The 25,703-nt window shown below is 47.8% G+C and overlaps 1 protein-coding gene across 1 annotated transcript in view; it reads left to right on the top strand.

Moving 5' to 3' along the window:
* Alpk2 (alpha kinase 2) overlaps positions 1-17,715 on the top strand; it is a 47,872-nt gene extending 30,157 nt beyond the window's left edge. Inside the window, exons 8-9 of the mRNA XM_012947942.2 lie at positions 534-582; positions 17,034-17,715. Of these exons, the coding sequence (XP_012803396.2) occupies positions 534-582; positions 17,034-17,259 (275 nt within the window). The 3' untranslated portion in view covers positions 17,260-17,715. The remainder of the gene's footprint in view (positions 1-533; positions 583-17,033) is intronic.
* Positions 17,716-25,703: the final 7,988 nt, after the last annotated feature.

Below are 25,703 nucleotides of genomic sequence, written 5' to 3'. Positions count from 1 at the left end.
AACCCCAGGCCTGGATGGGAAACTATCGGAGCAGGAATTGCACTGGTGGAGCTTGGCTTGGAACCGGGCACACGGGGCCCAGGACTTTCTCACTGGTGATGCCGAGCGCAGAAGCGCGGGCTCGCGCCTCCCTCCATTGGCTCCCCCCGCACCGAGGCATGGGGGGACCTGAGCTAAGCTGCAGAGAGCATTGCTGGGGAGGGGGCTTGTGTGAAAAGTGGCACACCTCAGAGGCATCACCAGGCGGATGGCTTCCTCCCCCATCCTGAGATCCTGAGGGAGAGATGGGCCTGGGTGACGCTGCCTGAGTCACAGGTCTGCCCCCAGCCCCCTCCCCGTCACCCACCCACGGGAGTGGGCATGTCAGCAGAGCTGTTAGTCTCTGGGGCCTCCGGGAAACCGGGAGGAGAGTATGCATGAATGCGGGAAGGACCGGGAGACAATGGGCCTACCCCTTCCTGGAGAGTGGATATTCAGCCAATCCTTTCTGCCCTTTCAGTAACTCGAGCTCTGCCGTTGCTCTTTTTCCACAGGTGTGGGGATGAAGTTAACGGATGTTGGCATAGCAACCCTGGCTAAAGGGTGAGTAGAAAGAAAAGGGAGTAGGTGTCGTTGAACACAGGGCTTCTAGCAAGCACCATTAGGGGCCATGGGCAAAGTGGATGTTTAGTCCGCACTGTGGATGACCAATGTTCTGGGATGAATTCAACTCACCTCTCTCTTACACAAAATATGTGTGGACTTTGTTTGCGGAGGGAAACACATTTGTTTCCTAACTTTGAAGCAAACAAGAACACTTGCAAACACATTTCCTGATTAATTATTCACAGAAGAGCCATGAAAAAAAAATTGGGAAGCATTATCAGGATGCCTTTTAACTATGGGAATTCCATTATTTTACATTTAATATCTTCTTGTTAAAAGCTGTGTGTGTGTGTGTGTGTGTGTGTGTGTGTGTATATATATATATATATATATATATATATATATATATATATATATATATATATATATGCATATATATAATATATATGTATCAGACAGTGAATTTGATTCCCCCCCAAACTTTAGTGCACATATAATCTTACAGGAGTTAACAGTGGTTGAAGGGCTGTGCTTAGCCATTTTGTTGTTGATGGTGGTTTTGTTTTTCTAACTGAACACAAGGGTGTCACTTGGTCTAGTTGCCTGCCTGCCCACATGATGTTGAGACAGTTTACCAGGGTATCTGGTAAACACACTGCCCCTTGCCACTTTACTTGGCAGTTTTACCTGAGTGCTGGTGCTGTAGCTCAGTCCCAGAGCCTATGAGGTGAGCAGTTCACCCCGGAGCCCTCGCCCAGCCCCTCCTCATGGCTCTCAGGAATAGAGCGTGTCGCGTTTCTCTTTCCCTTCCCTCATATTAAGGTCATCTATAAGGAGGTGAGGAGGGGCTGGAGACGCAGCTCAGTGGTAGAGTGCATGCCTAGCATGTGTAAGGCCCGGAGTTCACTTCCCAGTGAGAGGTGCGTACGGCTCTGGGTTCAGTTCCCAACAACACTAAAGGCAGACGAGCAGTGTTCCCAGGGCTAATGAAGCCTCAGATATGTAAGACGGGCAGTGGGCCTTGGGCTGGTGAGGTCTCAGACACTGAGTGCCAGAGAGCAACACTGGGAACACCTGGCTGGAAGGGCTCATCTAGCGCTTTCTAGATGTTTCCAATGATCACACCAGCAATGCCATGACAAAGATGCCAATTTTCAGCTTTAATGAGTGACTGGGAAAGAAGAGGCATTCCAGAAAGTAGATGAGGATTGTTCGTTCTCTCAGTCTCCAGGCCAGTGAGGCTGATTCATGAAATTGTTATCGACAGCACAGAGCTTCTTGTGTGACTCTGGAGCTGGGGCACAGCGTGGGGATTCCCCCTGAGGCAGTTCCTCAAGCTGCACTGACCAGAGCACTAATTGTCACGAGCTTCAGGCATGTGGTCATGAGCTGGGCGTGGTGGTATACACCTTTAATCCCAGCACTTGGGAAGCAGAGGCAGGAGGATTGCCTTGAGTTCGAGGCCACTCTGAGACTACATAGGGAGTTCCAGGTCAGCCTGGTAGAGTGAAACCCTACCTTGAAAAATTTAAAAAAAAATTAAAAAAGGGAGGGAATGTGGTCATGAAGTCAGGTTTAGGGCAGGAGCATGTCAGAGGGATTGTGATGTACAGGGTAAGCCAGGGGCTGTGGACACACTTGGTCCAAACCTGGGCCAGGCGCTTGCTGCTTCTCGGGATGGGAGCTCTGTCTGTTAATGATGGCGGTTCCTCATCATGGCGCCTGATGTCCTTGTCCTCTGAGCGCTTCAGCGTTTGTCCCATACAAGGGCTTCCATTTAGAGACAACAAAGTGGTGCCCTGTTTCTGAAGGACCTGGACACAAGAGGATGACTCAAATAGAGCCTTTCTTTAAATATTCCATATTCTCTATCCTCCCTCTCTCTCACAGGGCCTCTAGCCCAGATTCCAGTCTCAAATTCCTTGAACTTCTGATCTTCTTGCCTCCACCTCCCAGGTGCTGGAATTACAAAGTGGGCACTACCATTCCCAGGCTTATGCAGTGCTTGGAATCAAACCGAGGGTTTTCATTTGTTTGTTTGTTTGTTTGTTTGTTTTTGAGGTAGGGTCTCCCTCTATCCCAGACTGACCTGGAATTCACTATGTAGTCTCAGGGTGGCCTCAAACTCAAAGCAATCCTCCTACCTCTGCCTCCTGAGCGTGGGGTTTAAAAGTGTACACCACCATGCCTGGCCCAAACCCAGGGTTTTGGGCAAACACTCTACTGACTGAACTACAGTCTCCATCCCAAAGATTCCACTCTTCCTCCAGGGCAAGACAGCTTCTCCTGTCAGTCATACTTGTGTGAGAGGTAGCTTCCTATGGTCCTAGCTGCATGACTGCGTGGCCGGACGTTGTGGAGGCCACCTCGTCACAGCATGGGTACACTGCGCCCGGCCAGGAGTTCCCTTAGCTGGTTTACATCTAGAGCAAGGAGCTGGGTGTAAGCTTGATGACCACCAGACCCCATCCTCTCTCATGCCTCAGTCTGACTCTATAGACTCCATAGAGTGGCTTAGAACAAGGTCCTAACAGGACAGAAATTGGCTCAAGGAGTTCTAGAAACTACTGTGGGCTTAAGAGCACAGTGACTTAAGGTTGCATTAAAAACAGAGCAAGAGCTTCCAGGGGCCCAGACCACTGGAGAGTTTCAAACGACACATTCTTTTCCTCCTAATTTAAAAAGAAATCCAATCCCATGGTTTTGTTTTCAGTTGTAATGTGATTTATCTGGCCTGGGACAGCTGCCCAAGACCCCTTAGAAAAAGGATATCTGGAGCCCAGGGCAAATGCCTCCTATAAAATGCTACTTACTGACTGCTTTTCCAGCCAAGGAGAGCCGGGAAGGGAGTTCTGAAGTGTGTGATACTAAATCATCTTGTCCATGTATTAGATAGTTTTCTTTAAAAGTTTGAAGAAAAGTCACATTTTTCTTTACTTTTTCAAAAATAATTTCTCCCACTACTACCAAATCCATTCTTCTTTCCAACTAGTCTTTCTTCTGTTTTGATGTAGCATTTTTTCCTCCTCTGTCATGCAGGTCTTATGTAGGTGGTGCCGGCCACCGTGAGATCACGAGCACTGTAGCTAACTCTGTCTGTAGACACACAGCACAGCGCGCCTCCTCTTCCTATGGCGCTCACTTTCTTCCTACAACCTCTTCGGCAACGGTCCCTGAGCCTTGGAGGGTGTGATAGAGATGTCCCACTTAGGGCTGAACATACCACTGTTACTTTTTCTCGGTACTTTGGTGAGCTTTGAGTCTCCCCAGTGGTCACTGCCCTCTGAAAAGAGAAGCTTCTCTAGCCAAGAATGAGAGCAGCATTAATTAATATAGGGGCATAAACCTAAGTAATTAGAGAGCAGTTTGGTAGGCAGAATATATCCATTCAGCCAGACAACAGATGTACTCCTTTCTCTGGGGACTTATGACCTCACCAGCCATAGGCTTTTGCTTTGGTTTTCAGTACCATGAATTTTCTCCTATGGAGTGGGCCTCAGATCCAGTCAGAGAGAAGTTGGTTTCTTCTATAACAGACATGCCACTATTGTACCAGTTGGTACAGTTGGCCTGTCTGGCCAGCTGTAAAGTTTTTAGGGTCCACTGTTGGTTAAGACCATTGTTGACTAAGAAAAGTCATATTCTTTTCTTTAAAAAAATATTTATTTATTTATTTGACAGAGAGAGAGAGAGAGAGAGAGAGAGAGAGAGAGAGAGAGAGAGAGAGAGAGAGAATGGGTTCACCAGGGCCTCCAGCCACTGCAAACAAATTCCAGATGCACGTGCCTCCTCATGCATCTGGCTAACGTGGACCCTGGGGAATTGAACCTGGGTCCTTTGGCTTTGCAGGCAACTGCCTTAACTGCTAAGCCATCCCTCCAGCCCAAAAAGTCATATTCTTAAAAGAACTAAATTTTAGAGGCTTGATATTAAAATCCAGTAACAGGGCTGGAGAGATGACTCAGTGGTTAAAGATACTTGTTTTCAAAGCCTGACGACCCAGGTTCAAATCCCCAGTACTCATGTCAAGCCAGATGCACAAAGTGGCACATGGGTCTAGAGTTCATTTGCAATGGCAGGAAGCCCTGGTGCACCCATATTCTTTCTCACTCCCCTTCTTTCTCTCTGTCTTAAGTAACTAAAATATTTTTTTAAAAAAATCTGGTAGCAGGGGAACTTCTCCCCTCAGAGGATGAGGGGTGCTTGAAAAGTCTCTTTACAATTTTCTTAGAAACTCTACTCTGTGCTTAGCATGAACCTTGATGGCCATGTCTACCTCCCAGACTTAATGGCCATGTCTTTGATGGCCACATCTACTCCCAGGCTTTGGGGAGAGAGAAGAGTGGGGACAGGGTTAGCGATAGCCACGGTGACTTAGAGGATAGTTCAACAAGGACTCACCACTTGAAGGAAGGTACACAGTGGTGAGCCAGGCCCAGATGCCCCATGCTGGGAGGGGAGATCTGAGGAGGCAGTAGACTGGGAAAGGGTTCATGTTTAAAGGTGCTTTGCAGACAGGACAGGAGATGACCAGATGAGGCATCAAGAACAGGGGAAAGAAATGGAAGAGTGTGGCAGACTGCAGAGGGCATTTGGAGAGTGGAGGAGAGATGGCTTATCTGTTAAGGTATTTGCCTACAGAGCCAAAGAACCCAGGTTCAATTCCCCAGGACCCATGTAAGTCAGATGCACAAGGTGGACATGTCTGGGGTTCGTTTGTAGTGGCTGGATGCCCTGGTGTGCCCGTTCTCCCTCTCTGCGTCTCATTGCCTCTTTCCCTCTCTCTCAAATAAATAAATAAAACTAAAATATTTTAAAAGGAGGTGAATAACACATCCGGGGAATAACACACACAGTTGTTCTCTGGCTTCTGCACACACGGGCATGCGCACATGCAAACATGCACACATGTGTGTAGACCACACACACAAATAAAATGGCACCATCATGGTTACACACTCAGCTTTACTTGATGTGATCCCTAAAACTGCCACATCTCTCTGGGTGCCAGCAAGAGGATCATGCCTGGCAGGGCGTTGTCTATCCCTCAACACCCTTCACCTTGTGACGGGAGTGAAAACATTTGGTGGGATGGCTCAGTGGTTCAGGCTCCTCCCTGTGAAGTCTAGAGACCCAGAATCAGTTGCCTAGGACCCACATAAGCCAGATGCCCAAGGTGGCACATGTGTCTGGAAGTTGTTTGCAGCGGTTAGAGGCCCTGGCATGCCCATTCTCTATCTGCCTCTCTTTCTCTTTCTCTCTCTCGAATACAAAATAAAATATTTTTAAAAAAGATTTTAAAGAGATCAATTAACAAATTACGACAAACAGAGCTGTTTTAGCACCCAACAGTCTATTTTCCAGGTAAACCTAGGGTTCTAACAGTATCTTTGATAATATTTCTGCTGAAGTTGCCCAGCAATTTAGGATTCTCTGAGGGAGACAAGGAATAATGCCCAATCTTATAACTGAAGGTTCTGGAAATTTATCACAACCAAGGTATGCAGGGGAAGCAGACCCCTGACATGTCATTCCCGCCTGGCAAACACCCCTCCCCAGCCAATCACGGAGTTCCCGGGGAGAAGGTACGGTCATGACTTGGCCACCAGAGGGCAGCAAAGCCAGCATTTTGCCAGGCCCAGTCAGAAAAGACCAGGTTTCTGCGACTAGATAGAGGCAAGACAAAGAGAAGGTGCCGAGCAGGTTTCTTCCAGTCTGAAAGCATTGAACCAGAATATGATGGATAAGCCCTGAGTGTGGCTGCCAGGCAGGATGGACCTTTCGGCCATCAGAAGAAGGAGGACCAGGGTTAAGGATGTGTGGCAGCGGTGCCCCTGACCATGTGACCATAGGTAGTGTAGCAGTCAGGTTCACCTTGCTGACAGAAATAACCCGCCCAAGAGAAGCTTTTGGGAGACAGAGTTTATTTTGGCTTACTGACTCGAGGGGAAACTCCATGATGGCAGGGCAAATGATGGCATGAGCAGAGGGTGGACATCACCCCCTGGCCCACGTAAGGTGGACAACAGGAACAGGAGAGTGTGCCAAACACTGGCAAGGGGAAAGGGGCTGTAAGCCCGCCCCCAACAATACACCACCTCCAGGAGGCGTTAATTCCCAAATCTCCATCAGCTGGGAACCTCGCATTCAGAACACCTGAGTTTATGGGGGACACCTGAGTCAAACCACCACAGACAGAGTTCTGAATGGCTTGCTCCTTGCAGGGGGGTAAAAGTGCAGTGACAGGACAGGCCTTCCCTGTCACTGCCATGTGGTTGCCCTGCTCTGGCCATCCAGAGAAAAGAAGTGAGGGTGATTTCAATAAACAGTCAAGTTCAGCCTTCCTGAGTTATAGAGAGAAGGCTGTGTCCTCAGAGCTCTGTGACCACTGAGGGGCCCTTGTGTGTCCACTGGAACACAGAGGGGACAAGTGGCCCACCTAAGTGCTTAACCCAGGCCAAGTCCCAGATGCCAGTGCACAGGGAATTGTGTCATTAGGGCTGCACCCTAGAAAGGTTTGAGGGTGTGAGTGACACCGGGCAGACCAGTTCAAACAACACAAGAATCTGCCAGCAGGAGAGGAAACAAAAAGACTGGATCAGAATTTCCTAAGATCTTCATTTTTTTGACAATATTTATACATGCATGAAAGCATCTGGCTTACATGGGATCTGAAGAGTCAAACATGGGTCCTTAGGCTTCGCAGGCAAGTGCCTTAACTGCTAAGCCATCTCTCCAGCTCTAGTTTATCTTTTAAAAATATTTTTATTTATTTATTTGCAAGGAGAAAGAGAGAGAGACAGAGATGAAGAGAGAGAATGAGAGAGAGGGGAAATGGATGCACCAGGACCTCTTGCCACTGCAAATGAACTGCAGATGCAAGAACTTTTTGTATCTGGCTTTATGTGGGTGCTGGGGAATTGAACCTGGGACATCAGGCTTTGATATCAAGTGTCTTTGACCTCTGAGCACTCTCTAGCCTCATGTGATGAATTTTAATCATAATCCCCTCCCACAATCTTCTCTTGTCCTCTCTCCATCCCCTTCCAGCGAACTCCTTCTTCCTCATTAGCCTCTCTTCTGCTGGGCTGGGTTCCAGTCGCTGGCGTAGCACGGCTGGGGGTATTTGCCAGAGTTCATGCAGCTTGACCAGTGGCTGCATCACTGAACAAAATGCCTTCTTCTCTCCAGCAACAGCTAACTGCCCATCAGTCCTTAGGGAGGGATGGGGGCAGGGCAGGGGGTGGGGAGGAGGCTCGTGCCCTCCTTCGTCATCCGTAGTGGAGTGGTGATGGGCTCAATATTATCTATGTCTTCTGTAGGTCCGATATCTTTCAAATGTGTCTTATATCAGAACCCATGTTACTGAAGAACACCAAATATCTTAGCTGCTCCACCAATACCAGGCCTCCAGGGACCAAACTCACAAATCCAGTGCATTGGAGAAAGGCACTTCCCCAGACCACTGCTTCCACTGTCCCTGACTTGGAAGGTGGGCGACTTCCCATCTTAGCTTCATCCATGCTGCCACAGAGCTTGTCAGGTCCTTGATCCAGGAAGTTTGAAGTCAGACGGAACCACGATCATCTCACCATTGTGACCCGGCTGACCCTATAGTGGGCTCTGAGTGTATGACTGGAGGCTATGGGACCTATCAGAGCCAGGCAGGACACGACCTGCCACCAGGCGGGTGAAGCCTGGCGGTGCTGGAGGTAGAGAAAAGCCCTTGTTCGGCAGGCATGGTGACTAAGTTAGGATTCTCAGAGCCCGTGTAAAGCTGGCTGGAGCAGAGCGTGCCTTCACCCTGGCCTTCATAGGGAGAGACGGGAGGCAGAGACAGGAGAATAATGGAAGCTCCCAGGCCGGCCAGCCTGCTGTTCAGAGCAGTGAACAAGAGACCCTGCCCAGAAATCCTACCAAGACAGCTCTGTTAAGGAAGTTGGGGTAAGGAGCCACGGGCTTCCTCCTATTCCTGGCCCTCATCTCTTGCTGAGTGCTTTACTTTCAGGAACCAAGGGGCTCTGGGACAAGTTCCTTGTCAACTGTCACCTGGCTCCAGGGAGGAATCTCAACCCAAAGCACTCTGTAGAGAAGCCTGCTGGGCTCACGGTCGCCCCCTGCAGGCAGGCTGAGAACAGACAGAGGGAGACAGGACCTGCGGAAGTCTGAGTGGGTTAGAAGTGGGTGAGGGCCAGGTGAGGGCTTCGGGCAAACTGCTCTCGGTGCCTCCAGGAAGGTCAAAGCCAAGTGCAGGGTGGAGAGGAAAGGCAGGCCACAGATCAAAGAGCGACTGTCCTGAGAAATAATGAGCTAAAACTTGTGGGCAGGGTACTCTGTTCTTCTCTCTCTCTCTCTCTCTCTCTCTCTTGCAAACAGAGGAAGGCTACAGTGTTATTTTCTTCCAGACAGAGTGGCTGTCAGTGGGAGAGAGAGAGAGAGAGAGAGAGAGAGAGAGAGAGGGAGGGAGGGAGGGAGGGAGGGAGAGAGCGAGCCAGGAATGGTTTCCATGGAGGCAGCAGGCTGTTGCCTATTCTGAGATGGAGGGAGGAGCCACCGGGCTGGATGCTCTGGGCAGAAAGTGGGCATCAGCTAGCGAGGATGCCTGTAAGCCAGTGGGAAGGACTGGAACTCTCCTGAGGGAGACGGAACATCCAGCACTTGCGTGTCCATAATTTGGCTCACACTTGGGGTGGCCATGGGTGATTAACGACCTGGACAGGTGGGAAGCAAAGGCCGAACACCAAGAGGCTTCCTCAGCAGGCCCAGGGATGGGTGGTGGGCTCAGAGCGGGGCTGCCCAGAGAGCTCACGGAGGTTCCAGGCAGAAAGGCACCTGCCCCAAGAGAAGGTCACAGGGAGAGATGAGAGCACAACTTCGCTTGGAGACACATTATCCCCGGCCAGGACATTGTAGGGTTTTACAAAGCTTTTCTTTTGCAAAGAGACTATGTGGACAAGATTTCCATTGTCAGCGAATTTGTGGAAACCCCAGGTTGAACAGTTTAGGGGATTGTTGTGAGGTTTCATAAGATCTTTAGAGAGTGATGTGTATTTTGGTTGTCTAAGGGGGCAGGGAAAGATTTTATATCACATTTCTCTTGGAATTTATACCACAGATTTTTTTTTTTCAGGCTTAGGGGGTGGCTCAGTGGTACAGCATGTGCAAGGCCCTACACTGCCAAAAAAAAATTTTTCCCCCAAAACATCTTGTGGGATTCTAGATCCTTGAAAACATGTGCTGAGAAGTGCAGATTCACAGGAAAAAACCATGATGGTGAAGCCAGTGTCCAGATGGCCCCCAAACTCCTCTGTCTTCAGAATGACCGCCCCGTTCGGAGCGTGCCCCACGCCTGTGTTTGTGGGGGTCCTCGTCTGGAAGCGAGAACCAGCTCCCCACTGTGAAACCTGCACAGGCCAGCGAGGCCAGGCGGCGTGTGACGTCTCCGGGCTCCAGCCTCCTCACCATGGCAGACTGTCTGCTGATGTCAGCTTCCAGGAAAGCTGTCCCTCCACTTCCACCATGTCTGTCCCATAACCAGTGCTCACTGCAGGAAGGGATGAGTTAACAAATGTGAAGAAATGAAGGGTACTGTTGTAGTCAGTCACCTTGTTGCTAGGACAAAGCACCCAGCCAAAAGCAGCCGATAGGAGGCAAGGTGTTATTTGGCTTTCAGTCTGGAGGGGCGCTCCATGACGGCCCGGGGGAGCAGGGCATGAGCAGAGGCTGGACTTCCCCTCTGCCACAGCGGGTGGAAAACGGGGCTAGCTAACATAAGGTGATGGGCTGGAAAACTGCAAATCGGGGTTAAATGGCAGATCCAGTGAGTAAAATTCAGGCTATCTAAGGAATTTCAAAATGCAGGTATGCAAAAGAAAAATAATATCAATCCTAACTTCCCCTTCCCTCCTTTCTCCCTCCCTCCCTCCCTCCCTCCCTTCCTTCCTTTTTTCCTTCTTCCTCTTTCTTTGTTTCTTTCTCCCTTGCTTCCTTCCTTCCTTCCTTCCTTCCTTCCTTCCTCCCTTCCTTCCTTCCTTCCTTCCTTCCTTCCTTCCTTTCTCTTCTGAGGCAGGGTTTTCCTCTGTCTCAGGCTGACATGGAACTCACTCTGTAGCCCCAGACTGGCCTCATTCTCCTGGCAACCCTCCTACCTCAGCCTCCCGAGCGCTAAGATTAAAGGTTATGTATCACCATACTCACCTTCTAACAAGTTTCTCCCTCTGGCTTTCTGTAGCGAAGTGTGTGAGTTGGAAAGTCTGGGCCATCTGTTATTGGGTTGGGGAATACAGGAATTGTTTTGAAGCAAGAAACCAGCCTCCCAGCTTCTGACACACATGCGCGTCCCATGTTTGCTGAGTGAGAGTAGACAGATAGCTCCCTGGCTCCTTCCCAAGGCACTGGCACCATGTGCTTTTGCCATGTTGTCGACACAGGCTTTAAGAAACAAAGTTATATACCCGTGTTCTAATATTTTTGAGGTAGGGTCTAGCTCTAGCCCAGGCGGACCTGAAATCACTCTGTTGTCTCAAGCTGGCCTAGAACTCACAGTGGTCCTCCTACCTCTGCCTCTCAAGTGCTGGGGTTAAAGGTGGTCTGTGTTCTAATGGAGATGTAAAGACCTTTCCACAATCAAATGGGATGTTTGGATGCACACTTTGAGTAGCCTATGGGCCCCTTGGTTACTCAAAACTCCTCAGAGGGCCTGAGAAGGTGGCTCAGTTAAAGATATTTGCTTGCAAATCCTGCCAGCCTGGGTTCAGTTCCCCAGCACCCATGTAACACTGGATACAAAGTGGTGCATGCGTCTGTGATCCCAGTGTGCCCATGACAGTGGGAGGTGGAGCCAGGAGTGGTCCAAGCTCTCAGACCAGCTAGTCTGATGTCAGTTAGCAGTCTGGCAGGTCGTTTGGAGTGGCAAGAGACTGGGTGTCAAAGGAGGTGAAGCACAGGTACCCCAAAGCTGTCCTGTGACCTCCAAGTACTCATGGCACGTGTGCCTGTACGCACACACAGACACAGAAAAATTAGAAGTAAGCTGATTAGAAATCAGAATTTCAGACCCCACCCAAACATACTAAATGCAAGTCAGCACTTTAATAACGTCCCTATGCAAATTCATATGCCCAACCCCCAATGGGGTAGGGGAGATGTTTGGAGAAAGTGGAGACTGCATGATGTTCCAACTAACGTATTTATTGTTCTGCTTCTGCCCATGGCGAGAAGGTGGCCAGTTAACCTAAGGCAATGGACTAGAAAACTGTTAACGGGGCTTAAATATTAACAGGTACAGTGAGTAAAATTTAGGTTGGCTAAGGATTCTCACAATTAAAAATATGTGAAAGGAAAAAAAAATCCTCCAAACAAAATTCTTTACTTCATTGCATTAGGTTCTGTTGCGGCTTGAATGTAAGACGTCCCCCGTAGGCCCATGGGTGTGAACACTTGGTTCCCAGCTGGCGGGGATGTTTGGGAAGCTTGTGGAACCTTCCAGGAGGTGGAGCCTTGCTCAAGGAAGTGGGTCACAAGGGCACAGAGCCTGTCCCTACTTTGGCTTGCCCTCTGGCATCTGAAGCATTTGCCATGTGACTAGCTGGCTTCCTGCTCCTGCTGCCACACCCCCGCCGTGATGGAACGTGTCTGCAGGAACTGTGAGCAGACAGCAAGCCCTCCTCCCTGAACTGCTTCTTGTCAGGGGTTTGGTCACAACAGCAAAGTAACCAACGCAGGTCCTTAGCGCCACCGTGAGAAACGACTGCACACAGAGACATGTAAAGATAATCAGACCTTGTGGTCTCACCGTGGTGGAGGCTGGCGACCTGAAATCAAGTGTCAGCAGGGCCGGTTGGTTCTGGAGTCTCTCTCCTGCTTATTCCTTAGATCCTGGTGGTCACCTGTGATCCTTGACAGTCTCTGATTTGTAGATACATGGCTCCACCTTTTCCTTGTATGACTGTGGCCTTTTCCCTCTTGACGCGTAAGTGCCTGTAATGCTGGATGCAGGGCCCACCCTGCTCCAATATGGCCACATCCTTACTCAGTGCGCCTGCAAGGAGCTACTTCTATACGGTCACACTCTGAGCTTCGGGGAAGAGTATGACTTTGGGGGTTGCTGGTCAACCTCGTGAGTCTATCTACCGAGAGGATCAGGGGCGAGTGCTGAAAGATCAGTGGTCTTCTCCAGTCCCGAAGGCAGCAGATGGTGTGTGTCTGTTGGCAATGTGGGTCACAAGCAGGACTGTTTCCCATCACAGATGACAGCTTTGTGAAATTAGACGCATGTCATTTGAATAAATCTGGGGTTAATTGGTCTAGAAACAGAAGGATGTTGGCCTACTTTTCCTCCCCAGGCAAAGACCATCCTATGGTCAGGACTGCCAGTTTTAGAGAACAATAGGTCAACACAGCAACCCAACAGGCCACGTTACAAACGGAGCAAGGCTGCTGAATAGTCAGTTTTTAAAAAAAAATCTGCATCTGACAAGCTGTAGAAGGGAAGGTCATCATTGCCAGAGCATCGTGCTCTGGTCTGGACAGGGTTTCAATCATCCCTCCCCCCTCGAGTTTCACGCACTAGAAACTCTGTCTCCAGTGTGGTGAAGTGGTAAAGTGCTGGAATCTTCAACGGGCGTAGCCTAATGAAAAGGAATTAGGTCATGGGAGTGTGACCATAGGAAGGGCTTAACGCAGGTCTCACGGAGTGAATTGGTTTTCACAGAAGTGAGATTTTTAAAATTTAATTTGATTTTATATGTATCATAACTTGGTATTCGTTTATCCCTTTGCCCCTACTTCTGTTTCCCTGGGGCCCTCTTCCATGGGGTTATGGGATTTGCTGTGGGGTCATGGAGACCTCAGTCAGTCCCTGTGCCTCAGGGTATTCCTACCCAAGGAGTGGGTTTTTTACAGGGCAAGCCCACCCAAACCACACTTGGCTTCTTCTGTCCCTGACCACTGCCCTACACTATTATAATGCAGCCAGTAGATTCAGGGTCAAGGATGGAGGGATTCCTTCTTGCTCTGTGGAGCTGGCCTGGGGGCTCTGCAGAGCTGGAGCTTGTGGGGCTGGGGACTGAGAAAGACTTCCTACACTGAAGGCAGTTGTTACCATGTGTGACATCTAGTGGATCCAGCTTTGGTCAAGTGAGGTGCTAAGAAAAGAGAAGAAGTGGGAGTGAAGAAGCAGCTGCATTCCTGGAAGAGGTCTGCCCCCCAAAACACATCCTTCTTGGGGAAACTCTGCTTGTCTTCCTCTGCAGAGATGGAGCCATCAGGAAAGGGCACCTGGTGCTCATGCTTCAGTAGCAAGTGCTTATCTACTGAGCCGCTTCCCTAATCCCAGAAATCTAATTTTTAAAAAATATTTTATTTTTCATTTATTTATTTATTTGACAGAGAAAGAGAGAGGAAGAAAGAGAGAGAGAGAGAGAGAGAGAGAGAATATCAGGGCCTTCAGCCACTGCAAATGAACTCCAGATGCATGTGCCCCCTTGTGCATCTGGCTAACCTGGGTCCTGGGGCATTGAATCCGGGACTTTGGCTTTGTAAGCAAATGCCTTAATGGCTAAGCCATCCCTCCAGCCCGCAGAAATCTAACTTTCATTGAATTCTCAATGAATAACTGGTTATTATGGCTGAGAGGGGATGGGTAACCATTGTGATGTTGGAACACCGGAAGTGGGAGGGATGGAGTGCTGTGATAATCCAAGGCCAACGGATCTTTGTCTCACTGAATTCCACAATGTTTGCTATGTGTGCATATGTACATATGTGTATGCATGTGGTCACGTTAGTGTGTGGGAGGGTGTTCATGCACATGTGTACTGTGCATGTGAAGGCCAGACATTGATGTCTGGTATTCCTGTTGGTCTCTCTCCACCTTAATTTTGAAAACAGAGTCTCTCACTGAACCTAGAGCTCACCAATTCAGCGAGACTAGCTAGCCAGTAGGCCCTAAAGATGCACCTGTCTCCACCTGCCAGTGCTGGGGTTACAGGAACACACCACCACACTCAGAATTTTATGTGGGTGCTGGGCATCCAAACTTTGGTTCTCATGCTTAGGTGGCAAGCATTTTACCCACTGAGACATCTCCATACCCATCTTGGGCTTGTTATTGTTTTTCTCTTCCTTCCTTCCCCCCTTCTTTCCTCCCTCCCTCTCTCCCTCCCTTCTTTCCTTCCTTTCTTCCATCCATCCTTCTTCCTTCTCCTCTCCCTCCTCCTCCTTTCCCTCTTTCTTCCCCTCTTCCTCCTCTTCTTTCTCCTCCTTTTTCTTCTTCTTTTTAAATATTTTTACTTATTTGAAAGAGAAGGAGGCTGGGAACCAGGGTTGCAAATGAACTCCAGATGCAAGTGTCCCTTTGTGCATCTGGATGTCCGTAGTGTGGCAGTCTGAATGTGCATGTCCCCTATAGAGTCAGGTGTTTTATTAAGGTTAAGTTTCCTGCTTAAGTCTCCAGCAGCCCAAAGGTATGGAGAGCAGTTTGAGCTTGGGGGTCCTGTTTGCAGCCAGTTAGTGTTTTGTTTGTGTCTGCTGGCCTTGGGGTTTGCTGGATGGCGATAGTCTCTGTCTGCATGGATCTGTGAAAAGGAGCCAGTTTCTTCTCCCAATAATGGAACTGTCCCTGGATCTGTAAGCTTGAAATTAATTCATTCCTGCCACAAATTGTCTGGTTAGAAGTTCATCTCAGCATTGTGGAGCTTTCTACAACATATGGAACTGGGGATTTGAACTGAGGCTGGCAGGCTTTGCAAGTCAGCCCTTTAATGCTGAGCCATCCCCCCAGCTTCCTCTTTGGTCTTTTTACCCCATTGTGTCAACCACATGGCCATTCTTACTTAAAACAGTAATAAATGTATTCTCCATGCACCTAGTTTCTCCTTTTAAATGTTTCTTTTTTATAATTAATTTTTTATTGACAACTTCCATGATTGTAAACAATATCCCATGGTAATGCCCTCCCCCCCACTTTCCCCTTGGAAACTCCACTCTCCATCATATCCCCTACCTCATCAATCAGTCTCTCTTTTATTTGATGTCATCATCTTTCCTCCTGTTATGATGGTCTTGTATAGACACTGTGAGGTCATGGATGTCCAGACCATTTTGTGCCTGGAGGAGCACATTGTAAGGAGTCCTGCCCTTCCTTTGGCTCTTATAGTCTTTCCGCCACCTCTTCTGCAATGGACCCTTAGCCTTGGAAGTTGTGATAGAGATATTGCAGTGCTGAGCACTCCTCTGTCACTTCTTCTCAGAACCATGGTGCCTTCTGAGCCATCCCAAGGTCACTGCCATCTGAAATGAGAAGCTTCTCTAACCAAAAGTGAGAACAGCATTAATATATAGGTATAAACATTAAGAGAAGTAAGTGCTTACTGGGCAGTTTGGTGAGCATAGTATATATATTTAGCCAGACAGCAGCAGACGTTACAACCCTAGGGCTCATGACTACCCCTGTTGTAGGTTTTTAGTATCAGGGATGTATTCCCTCCCATGGAGCAGGCCTCCAGTCCAATTAGAGGGCAGATGGTTGCCACCATGACAGATGTGCCACTATTGCACCCATTGGTTTATTTGGCCTGGCTGGCCAAATACAAGGCTTGCAGTGTCCACTGTTGAGTGTCTTCACTGGTGATTTCTCTCTCTCCCATTGAACTGCATGCAGAATGGCTTCTTCCAGCTTTCTCTCAGCTGGTCTACATGGAGGAAGTTATCAACTCAGTTCCAGCAGGATTTCCCAGTGGCCATGTTTCTTTTTTAAAACTATTTTTAAATTTTTATTTACTTAGAAAGAGAAAGAGAGGATATGAATGGACACACAAGGACCTCTAGCCACTGCAAATGAACTCCAGACACATGTGCCACCTTATGCACCTGGCTTACATGGGTTCTTGGTTGTCAAACCTGGGTTCTCAGGCTTTGCAGGCAAGTGCCTTAACCATTAAGCCATCTCTCCAGCCCCAAATGTTTCTTTTTAAGCTTGTAAAATGTCTTTGTTTTTGAGGAAGCTCGACAGACTGGCCTTTTTTTTTTTTTTTAATGACTGAGAGCAAGAGCAAGAAAGAGATAGAATTGGTGCCCCAGGGCCTCAGTCACTATAATCAAACTCCAGAAGCTTGCACCTCTAATGGGCATGTGCAACCTTGTGCTTGCATCACCTTGTGTGTCTGGCTTATGTGGGATCTGGAGAGTTGAACGTGGGCTGTTAGGCTTTGCAGACAAGTGCCTTAACCGCTAAGCAATCTCTCCAGCCAAAATATCTTTTTTTTTCTTTGGAGGTAGGGTCTCACTCTAGCCCAAGCTGACCTGGAATTCACTATGTAGTCTCACGGTAGCCTTGAACTCATTAGCGATCCTCCTACCTGTGCCTCCCGAGTGCTGAGATTAAAGGCCACCACGTCCGGCCTCAAATGTCTTGTTTATAAAAAATGTTTCTTTTCACCCACTTCCAGGTACAAAGGATTTAAAGGCAACTGTTCCATGAGCTTCATCGATCAGTTTAAAGCATTGCACCAGTGTAACAAGTACTGTAAGATGCTGGGGCTGAAATCCCTTCAAAACAACAGCCAGAAACCCAAGAAGCCAATCCTCGGGAAAGCCAGAGTTCAGACAAACTCTCCCCCGGTGAAGACACCAGATTTGGGGACCCCAGCAGAAAGGAAGGCTCAGAATCCCTGAACCTTGAGTCACCAGTGAGTGGGAATCTGCCGACAAGCAGGGCACATGATCCCGCAGCCCGCACAGGGTGTGGCAATGCCTCCCAGCCCTCTGGACCCCAACAGGCTTCCATGCTCCCCTGCTGTCTGATGAAATGACTTTGCCATAGAACTTATTCCCGGACTATTGAATAACAGTCGTCATTCTCAAAGACAGGCCACTCTGGGCGCTCAGCCAGCGTCTCTATGGGCCTCACACCATCCATGTATGTGTGTAATTTGCACGTGGTTTGTTGTCAAGGACTTGATGCTGCCTGGGGTTCGTCTGGGGCCCAAGTCCTTCCCACCCTCACGCCTCACCTCAGGGTTTCTGGACATGTGACAGAGACCATGAATGTCAAGTTGTTGCACGAATGTCATGTGTGCTATTGCTGGAGGTGGCTTCTGAAACATGGGGTCACCTCCCCTCGTTCACACAGCCAGTCACAATGTTCGATTTCATTAAATTCATACTTAAGCAAAAAGTATAAGAGGATGCTCATCAAAGACCCTTTTTTGTTGGAACTGGTGCTTTCTTTTACATATTCCTCCAGGGTTTTGTAATTTAGAAATTTCCTAATTGGTATATTGGGACACAAAATATTTGCATCTTTCTTTTCCCCCCTTCTTACAATTGAGACTCAGTCACTTTCTCCCTTGCCCCCTAAGGGTGGTCTTCCTAGTCCCAGGTTGACCCACTGTACCTGAAGATGGGTGCTGGTTCTAGGGTGGGTGCCCCAGTTCACAGGAACCCTGCTTTCCCCTGCTCACCTTCCGGGACAAACCTCCTTTCCAGTGTCTCTACCTGAAACTCCGGAAGGGCAGAAGTTGTGGGGAGGATGTGTTAGCTTTCAATAGGACATTTCTGGCTTTTTAACTTTGAAATACTATTCTCAACTGGGCACAGGCCTGTAGTCCCAGCTATTTTGGAGGCTGAGGCAGGAGATCGAAGGTTCAAGGCCAGTCTGGGCAAGACACTGTCTCAAAATAAAAATAAAAATGGGCTGAGGTATAGCTTACTTGACTGGGTTCAACCTCCAGAACCACAAAACAAGACCCAACTCTGCACACTGGGTTTGGATGACAAAGGGAACAGAGTGTAATTTTTGTCCTCAAAAAGGTTTGAAGGGGCTGGAGAGATGGCTTAGCGGTTAAGCGCTTGCCTGTGAAGCCTAAGGACCCCAGTTCAAGGCTCGGTTCCCCAGGTCCCACGTTAGCCAGATGCACAAGGGGGCGCATGCGTCTGGAGTTCGTTTGCAGAGGCTGGAAGCCCTGGCGCGCCCATTCTCTCTCTCTCCCTCTATCTGTCTTTCTCTCTGTGTCTGTCGCTCTCAAATAAATAAATTAAAAATTAAAAAAAAAAAAGGTTTGAAGGAGAAAGCACTCATTAGTCACATCTCAGCCTTTCTAGAATATCTGCCACTTGAACCTCTCTTCTGAGGGGATTCTCTGGATTAAATGCAAGTTTTCTCTATGAGACAGAATGTGGCCTATCAGCTCTAGAGGCGTACTAAGCTGTGACCTTCTAGAAAGCTCTACAGTTTCACAGGGCACATTTGGATTGAGTCTACCTATCACCTATCATTTATCTATACTGACCATCTATAATCTGTCATGTGTCTGTCATCCATGCTGAGTACTTTCATCCGTCTGTCATCCTCTGTCTGTGGTCTGTCACATATCACATATCTCTACTAATCATCCATGGTATAACGTGTGTCTATCACCTAACAACTGTCATCACAGCTATTATCTATCCACCTGTACCAATCAATCTACTTACCCACCTATCACTTATTACCTGCCATCTATCTGGACTGATCATCTAGAGTCTAGCAAGTGTCTGTCACTTAATATCTGTCATTCATAGCCATCTTCTATCTATCTGAATCTGTCCTTTTATTTACCTATTTATCACCTATCACCTATCTACATTGGTCATCTATAATCTAGCATATCTATTACCTAACATCTACCATTTATAGCCATTATCAGTCTATCTACTATTATGATCATCTATCTACTATCTATCTATCTATCTATCTATCTATCTACCTACCTACCTACCTATCACCATCATCTAGAGTGTGTCTGTATGTCATTGTGGATACAACCAGAGCCTTCTTGACAGATTAGAATACTTCCTCTTATAATAATTTGTAATTATAAAATAATAGCAACATAAGAATTTTAAAAGTAGAAAGACATAAATGAAATGTCAGAGCCACCCTGGAGCCTTCCTTCCTCTGGCCTTGGCTCTCCGACTGGGGAGATAGCAGAGGCCTCCCTTGCCCAGAGCCCTCCCTGTCCCCTTTCATGAATGGCTAGCTTGCTGTTTTCAAAGTGTCTGTATTATTTATTGTAAGCTGATTCTGCCTGTTTGCAAACATGTGGAGACCAGGAAACAGAAGGATCTGTCCCAGTCAGGGCTCTTGGGGATGGCCTGGTGTGGCTGCATAGCCATCTGTCCAGCAGCCCAGACCCTTCTGTTCTGAGATAAACAGCTGCTGGCCTTGCACAGTCGGATGACAGGGCAAGCATGAGAGATGGGCTCTCTTACACTCACTGTGGGACTCGAGGCTCTCAGAAATGCTAGTCTTGGTGGTGTGGTTTTAGCCAACTGCTATCAGCTCTCTTGTTGGCCTGTGTAAGCATGCAAGGTTGGGAGGAAGCCCTGAACTCTGGGCTCATGGAGCTCAGATGGCCCAGTGGGTCTGCTGGGATTTTGTTCCCTCGGATGCCCTCAGGATGGTCACAAGCAAATACATCTCAGTTTCCATCGGTCCCTACCATGGAGCTCTGCAATGGGCAGATCAAAAAGCAAGTGGTAGTGTCATGACAATGGGCCTGTGTTACCAACCCTGGGCTCTTCACTGATGATGAGAATGGCAAGAAAATGAAGCGGCCTGGAGCTGGCAGCATGGACATCTGGCTTGTATCTGTAGTTTATATTCCCTCCTGTACCCGTGTTCCAGGCAGGCTTCTGATGAGTATCTTGGTGTCATAGCAAAGGGCACCAATAGAACCCTATTAAAAACAATGCCACAAGAAGCAGCCATTATTTTCTAGTTACAAAGTGCTGTCTCTTCTAAATGTGCATGTGTTTTTTGTACTCTGGACATGTGTTCAGTCGGATGCAAATGAGGGGCTTTCCACCTCCTGGGATGGGCCTGTTTTTCCTGTGGGCGTTCTGCTCTACTGGACCATGTTTGCAAAGGGAACAGAACTGTGCCGTCCCCCTTTTAGATCTGCAGATGACTTTTAACAAAAACCAGAGTGGGACAAATGTCTCCCAGTACAGGAAATAGCTCCACCTTGCTGTTGTGGCAGATGTGAAATCTGGTTTTTTTAAGTGACTTTGTAAAAGCTGGCATGCAACACAGATGACCCCCCAAGCCAATGTTAGCACCAATTCTATCAATGGACCATGATTCTGAAAAAGATTGTTTGGCCTGATCCCAAACAGAGAGCACTTTTTTGTTCCCTTTTGTTTCTCTTGAGACAGGGTCTCACGTAGCCTGGGAACTCAGTGCTCAGCTCTGGATGATGTAGGATGCCTAATTTTCCTGCCTCCACCTCCCAAGTGCTAGGATTACAGGTTCAAGCCACCGTGGCTTTCAGAGACATTGTAGGAAGCCATGCCTGTGGTCAGATGCGATGGAATGCACCCATAGTCAAAGCATTTGGGACATGGAGGCAGGTGGATTAAGAGCTCAAACTCTCACCATTCTTAAAGGGAAATCATCATTTGGGATTCCAGATCCATTTCCTAGATTTTTTTTAAATTTTTATTAGCATTTTCCATGATTATAAAAAAAATCCCATGTTAATTCCTTCCCCATTTCCTAAATTTTTAAAGTCTTTCTTCTCCTACAAATTTGGAAAAGTATGTATTGTTATCTACTGTCGCCAAATCCTAGGGCCCAGAGCAAGGACAACTCTGGTGTGTCTCTGTCCCAGCCTTCTTCTTCTTTTTTTTTTAAAAAAAATTCTATTTATTTATTTGAGAGCTAGAGAAAGAGGCAGAGACACAGGACACAGGGAGAGAATGGGCATGCCAGGGCCCCAGCCACTGCAAACGAACTCCTAACACATTTGCTACCTTCTGTGTCTGTCTTATGTGGGTCCTGGTGAATTGAACATAGGTCCTTCGGCTTTACAGGCAAATGCCATAACTGCTAAGCCATCTCTCTAGTCCACGTTTTTTTTTTTTTTTTTTTTTTTTTGGTTTTTCAAGGTAGGGTCTCTCTCTGGTCCAGGCTGACCTGGAATTAACTATGTAGTCTCAGGGTGGCGTCGAACTCATGGCCATCCTCCTACCTCTGCCTCCCAAGTACTGGGATAAAAGGCATGCACCACAATGCCCAGATTCCAGCCTTCCCTTTTTTTTTAAAAAGGAGAGAATACCAGCCTTCTTTATAATATGACTTGATCATCCTAGTTGAAGAAAGTGTCCACAGTCTCATTCTCTGGAGTTCAAACTGTGCCATTATCCTGTTGAAACCAATTATATGATGCCCCTTGTCATACAACCTTCCAATAGCTCCCGATGCCCCTCAGGGCGAGGGCCAGACTCATCCCACAGACCAGCGCGATCCTCTGCTAGGTCCCAATGCCTTTCTCACTTCGCCCTCCGATGCCTGCCTTCGCCCCGGCTCAGTGGCCTTCTTGTGCTTCAAGCACCTCTGCTTCATGGCTTTTGCACTCTGTCCCTCTGTCTGCAAGCATCTCAGGGTATGTACACAAGTCACCGTTTGAGCAATGTCCTTTCCTGGTCATTCTATTTAAATGACTTTCCGGGCTTTTCTGTGCATTGTATCTACAGCCTTTTCTACACTGTGACAGAATGTGCATTTTATTATTACTTTTTGTTTTCAGATGGTCTCATCTAACACCAGAATGCAAGTTCCTGAAGGGCACTTTCTCTTTTTCCTCCGGGTTTGTTTATACGGCTAACCAACACCTGTGAGACTCAGCGCAGTACAGCGAAGACCCTTTCTCTCTGGACAAGCATTTCATAGCCACCCATGTGGTGCCCTCAGCCGGAGAGGTTCAGCTTATTTATATTTATTCATTATTTATTCATGAGGGGTGGGGAGAAGGAGGAGGAGGAGGAGACAGATACCGTGAGAGAGAATGGGTGCGCCAGGGCCTTCCGCCTTTGCAGTCACACTCCAGATACAAACTGTGTGCATCTGGCTTTACATGGGTTCTGGGAAATTAGACCCAGGCCATTAGGCTTTGCAAACAAGTGCCTTTAGCCATCTCTCCAGCCCTAGATTTCTTAGGTCACTCTGAGATCATGAAAACTTCTGACCTGCTTCCCTCCATCTTGGTTTGGGGTTAACAGATTAAAAGCATGTATATATATATTGTTTCCAAGATAGGGTCTCACTTGAGCCTAGGCTGACCTGGAATTCAGTATGTCAGTATGTAGTCTCAGGCTGACCTCAAACTCACAGTGATCCTTCTGCCTCTGCCTCCTGAATGCTGGTATTGAAGGTACGCGTCACCAAGCAGGAAGGCAACCACACAACTACCTGTATTAGTTACTTTTATGTTCCTGAAACAAAGTTTCTTCAAGAGGAGCAATTTAAGAAGGAAGAAGCATTGATTTCAGCTCACTATCCAAGGGAACACCCATCTATCAGAAGCATGAAATAGCTGGTTACCTTGTATTCACTGTCAGGAAGCAGCTGGTCACGCTGTGTCCACCATCAGGAAGCAGAGAGCAATGAATACTGGTGTTCAACTCAGTGTTTTCTTTTTTGTTCAGTCCAGGACCTCACATCAATTAACCTAATGTTTCCCTCACAGACCCAGAGATTTGTTTCCATGGAAATTCTAAATCTCATCAAGTTGACAAGATCAGCTATGACACTATTTTCACTCCAAGCCAACTCTAGCTCTGCATTCTATTGTAACACTCAGAAGCTGTGTGAGTTGAGAGTAACTTAATGTCCCTGAATCCAAGTGCTTCATCTGACAAGTGGTGACAAAGAAACCTATCTTGTAGGGGTGGGGGAATTAATTCATGTATACAAAAAACAAACCTAGGATGGCATTGCATAGACATAAGTGATTGTTATAACCACACATTTCATAACTTGGGGAAGAGCTATAGCTACACACATCTATATCACCTTCTTGGTTGAGAAATAACCTTCATTAATCATTTAACTCTTCATTGGGGGTAAAATAGTCCAATAAAACATCACCTAAAGTGATTACATTTTTCACTATTGTTGACATTTATGAAAAGAAGAAAGAAGGCCTGGAGAGGTTTCTCAGTGGTGAAGGTGCCCGCCTGCAGAGCCTAAGGGCCAGAGTTTGATTGCCCACTATCTACATAAAGCCAGGTGCACAGGGTGGCACACGCATCTGGAGTTTGTTTGCAGTGGCCGGAGGCCCTGGCGTGCTCCTCTCTGTTTCTCTCTGTCTGTCTCTCTCTCCCCCTTCCTCCCTCCGTCCCTCCCTCTTTTTCTTTCTCACTCTCAAATAAATATATAAATAGATAAAATACTAGAAAGAAAGGAAGAAGAAAAGCCATATGATGGATTTATGTGATATTGTTTTTCAGGGTTTAGTTCTCAAAAGTCATTGCATGCTTTTTCACTAACTCCATGTTTCAGAGCCCTCCCTTCACCCATTAGCCCAGGTTGTCCCCTAGGCTCTAGATAAATGAGATTTTCCTTATTTTTATGCATGCCTCCAAACTCATTTGAAGCATCAAGGAGCCCCACTGCCTACAAAAGGTATAGGAATATTAGTAGGCAAGGGCCTCATCCAGACACCCAAAGTACAGCTTTGATCAGTAACTCTGCCCGCTTCCCATCCCTCGTTCCTCTTTCATCTTTGTGAGAGAGATGGATTTTGACTAGAACATCAAAGAAGGTGATGGCCCTGCAGCAAGAAGAGTGCTACAAGTGTAGATAGGGCTCCTGGAAGCATTGTTCCTCTGTCTCCTGCCCTAGCACCGCCCCCCCCCTAAAAAAACCATGGCCCTGAGATGTCACTGGGGCTGGGAGGTGGTTCTCAGCTCAGCTCCAGCAGGATTTCTCAGTGACCTTGTAGCCAAGCAGTGGAGTCTTCAGCAATAGGATCTTATCATCTATTCCTGGTGGGAAACCAAGAGCCTCGGCAATAGCCTATAACGTTTTGGAGACATTAGGGACATCCCTGGCCAACAACTCACTGGAAGGTATCCCCTCCCAGGCACTGAAATTTTTCTAGTAACAATCTATGCCACTTGTTTCTTGGTGTACACTTTAAAAAACTTTTATTTTTATTTATTTATTTATTTGTGTGTGTATGTATGTGTGTGTGTGTGTGTGTGAGAGAGAGAGAGAGAGAGAGAGAGAGAGAGAGAGAGAGAGAGAGAGAGAGATTGAGAGAGAGAGAAACAGAGGGAGAAAGGAAGATACAGATAATGGGCACACCATGCCCTCCAGCCATTCATTGCAGATGAACTTCAGACACATGCACCACCATGTGCATCTGGCTTATGTGGGTACTGGGGAATTGAACCTGGGTCTTTAGGCTTTGCAGCAAGTGCCTTAACCTTTAAGCCCTCTCTCCAGCCCTTGATTTATAGTTTTATGTAAATTGCTCTGACTTATAAGTGAAGTTCCCCGCAAGTAGGTCCAAGCAGAGGTTTTGCTAACATGCCTTTCGCTGCACTGGCACAGTTCCTGGCCACACAGCATCATGAGTGGGCTTCACTGTCTCCCTGGGGGAGTGGGACAGAGGGTCTCCTGGGATTGGTCTGGGGCAAGGTCTGGGCGTGGGAGCTTCTGGAAGCTGTGGGGTGTCTTTATGGGCAGTCAGCCGAGCACACTTCTCATTTACTAGCAGCGTCTCTGGCTGATTGATTCCCTCTGTCACTCATTAAAAAGAAAGAAAGAAAGAGAGAGAGGGAGAAAGAAAGAAAGAAAAGAAGAAAGGAAGGAAGGAAGATGAGAGGGAGGGAGGGAAGAGAGAGAAAGGAAAGAGCCCGGCAGCACAGCACTGCTTCTAACCCTGTGGTTCCCAGCCTGAGCCTGCAGCCCGGTCCCTGTGGTCCCCTGGAGGGCCGGAAACATGGGCTGCTGGCCCAATCCCCAGAGCTTCTGGTTTCTTTCATTTCTAAGCAGCTCCCAGGTGGTGCTGGCTGTCACTGCTGGTGGGGACCGCAGCTGTTGCCCATGGGGTACGTTTTCCTTTGTCCCCAGCTGCCTCCTCCTCCTCCTCAGTGTCCTTTCCCTGCCCTTCCCTGAGCGCCCCAAGGGCTCCTTGACTTTCTGTTTTATTGTTTCCCACCATTGGAAGTGAGACCCAAAGTGTGTTCTAATTCGAAGGGAATTCCAGACAGTGGCTCTGGACTAGAGGTGTGTGCCAGGATTTTTTTTCCCCATCTTTGTTTTTCTTTTTTAATGAGATGGAGAGCGG

This window comes from Jaculus jaculus, chromosome 15 (genome assembly GCF_020740685.1).
Source record: "Jaculus jaculus isolate mJacJac1 chromosome 15, mJacJac1.mat.Y.cur, whole genome shotgun sequence".
Taxonomy (NCBI): Eukaryota; Metazoa; Chordata; class Mammalia; order Rodentia; family Dipodidae; genus Jaculus; species Jaculus jaculus.
This window is presented reverse-complemented; position numbering and strand designations above follow the sequence as displayed.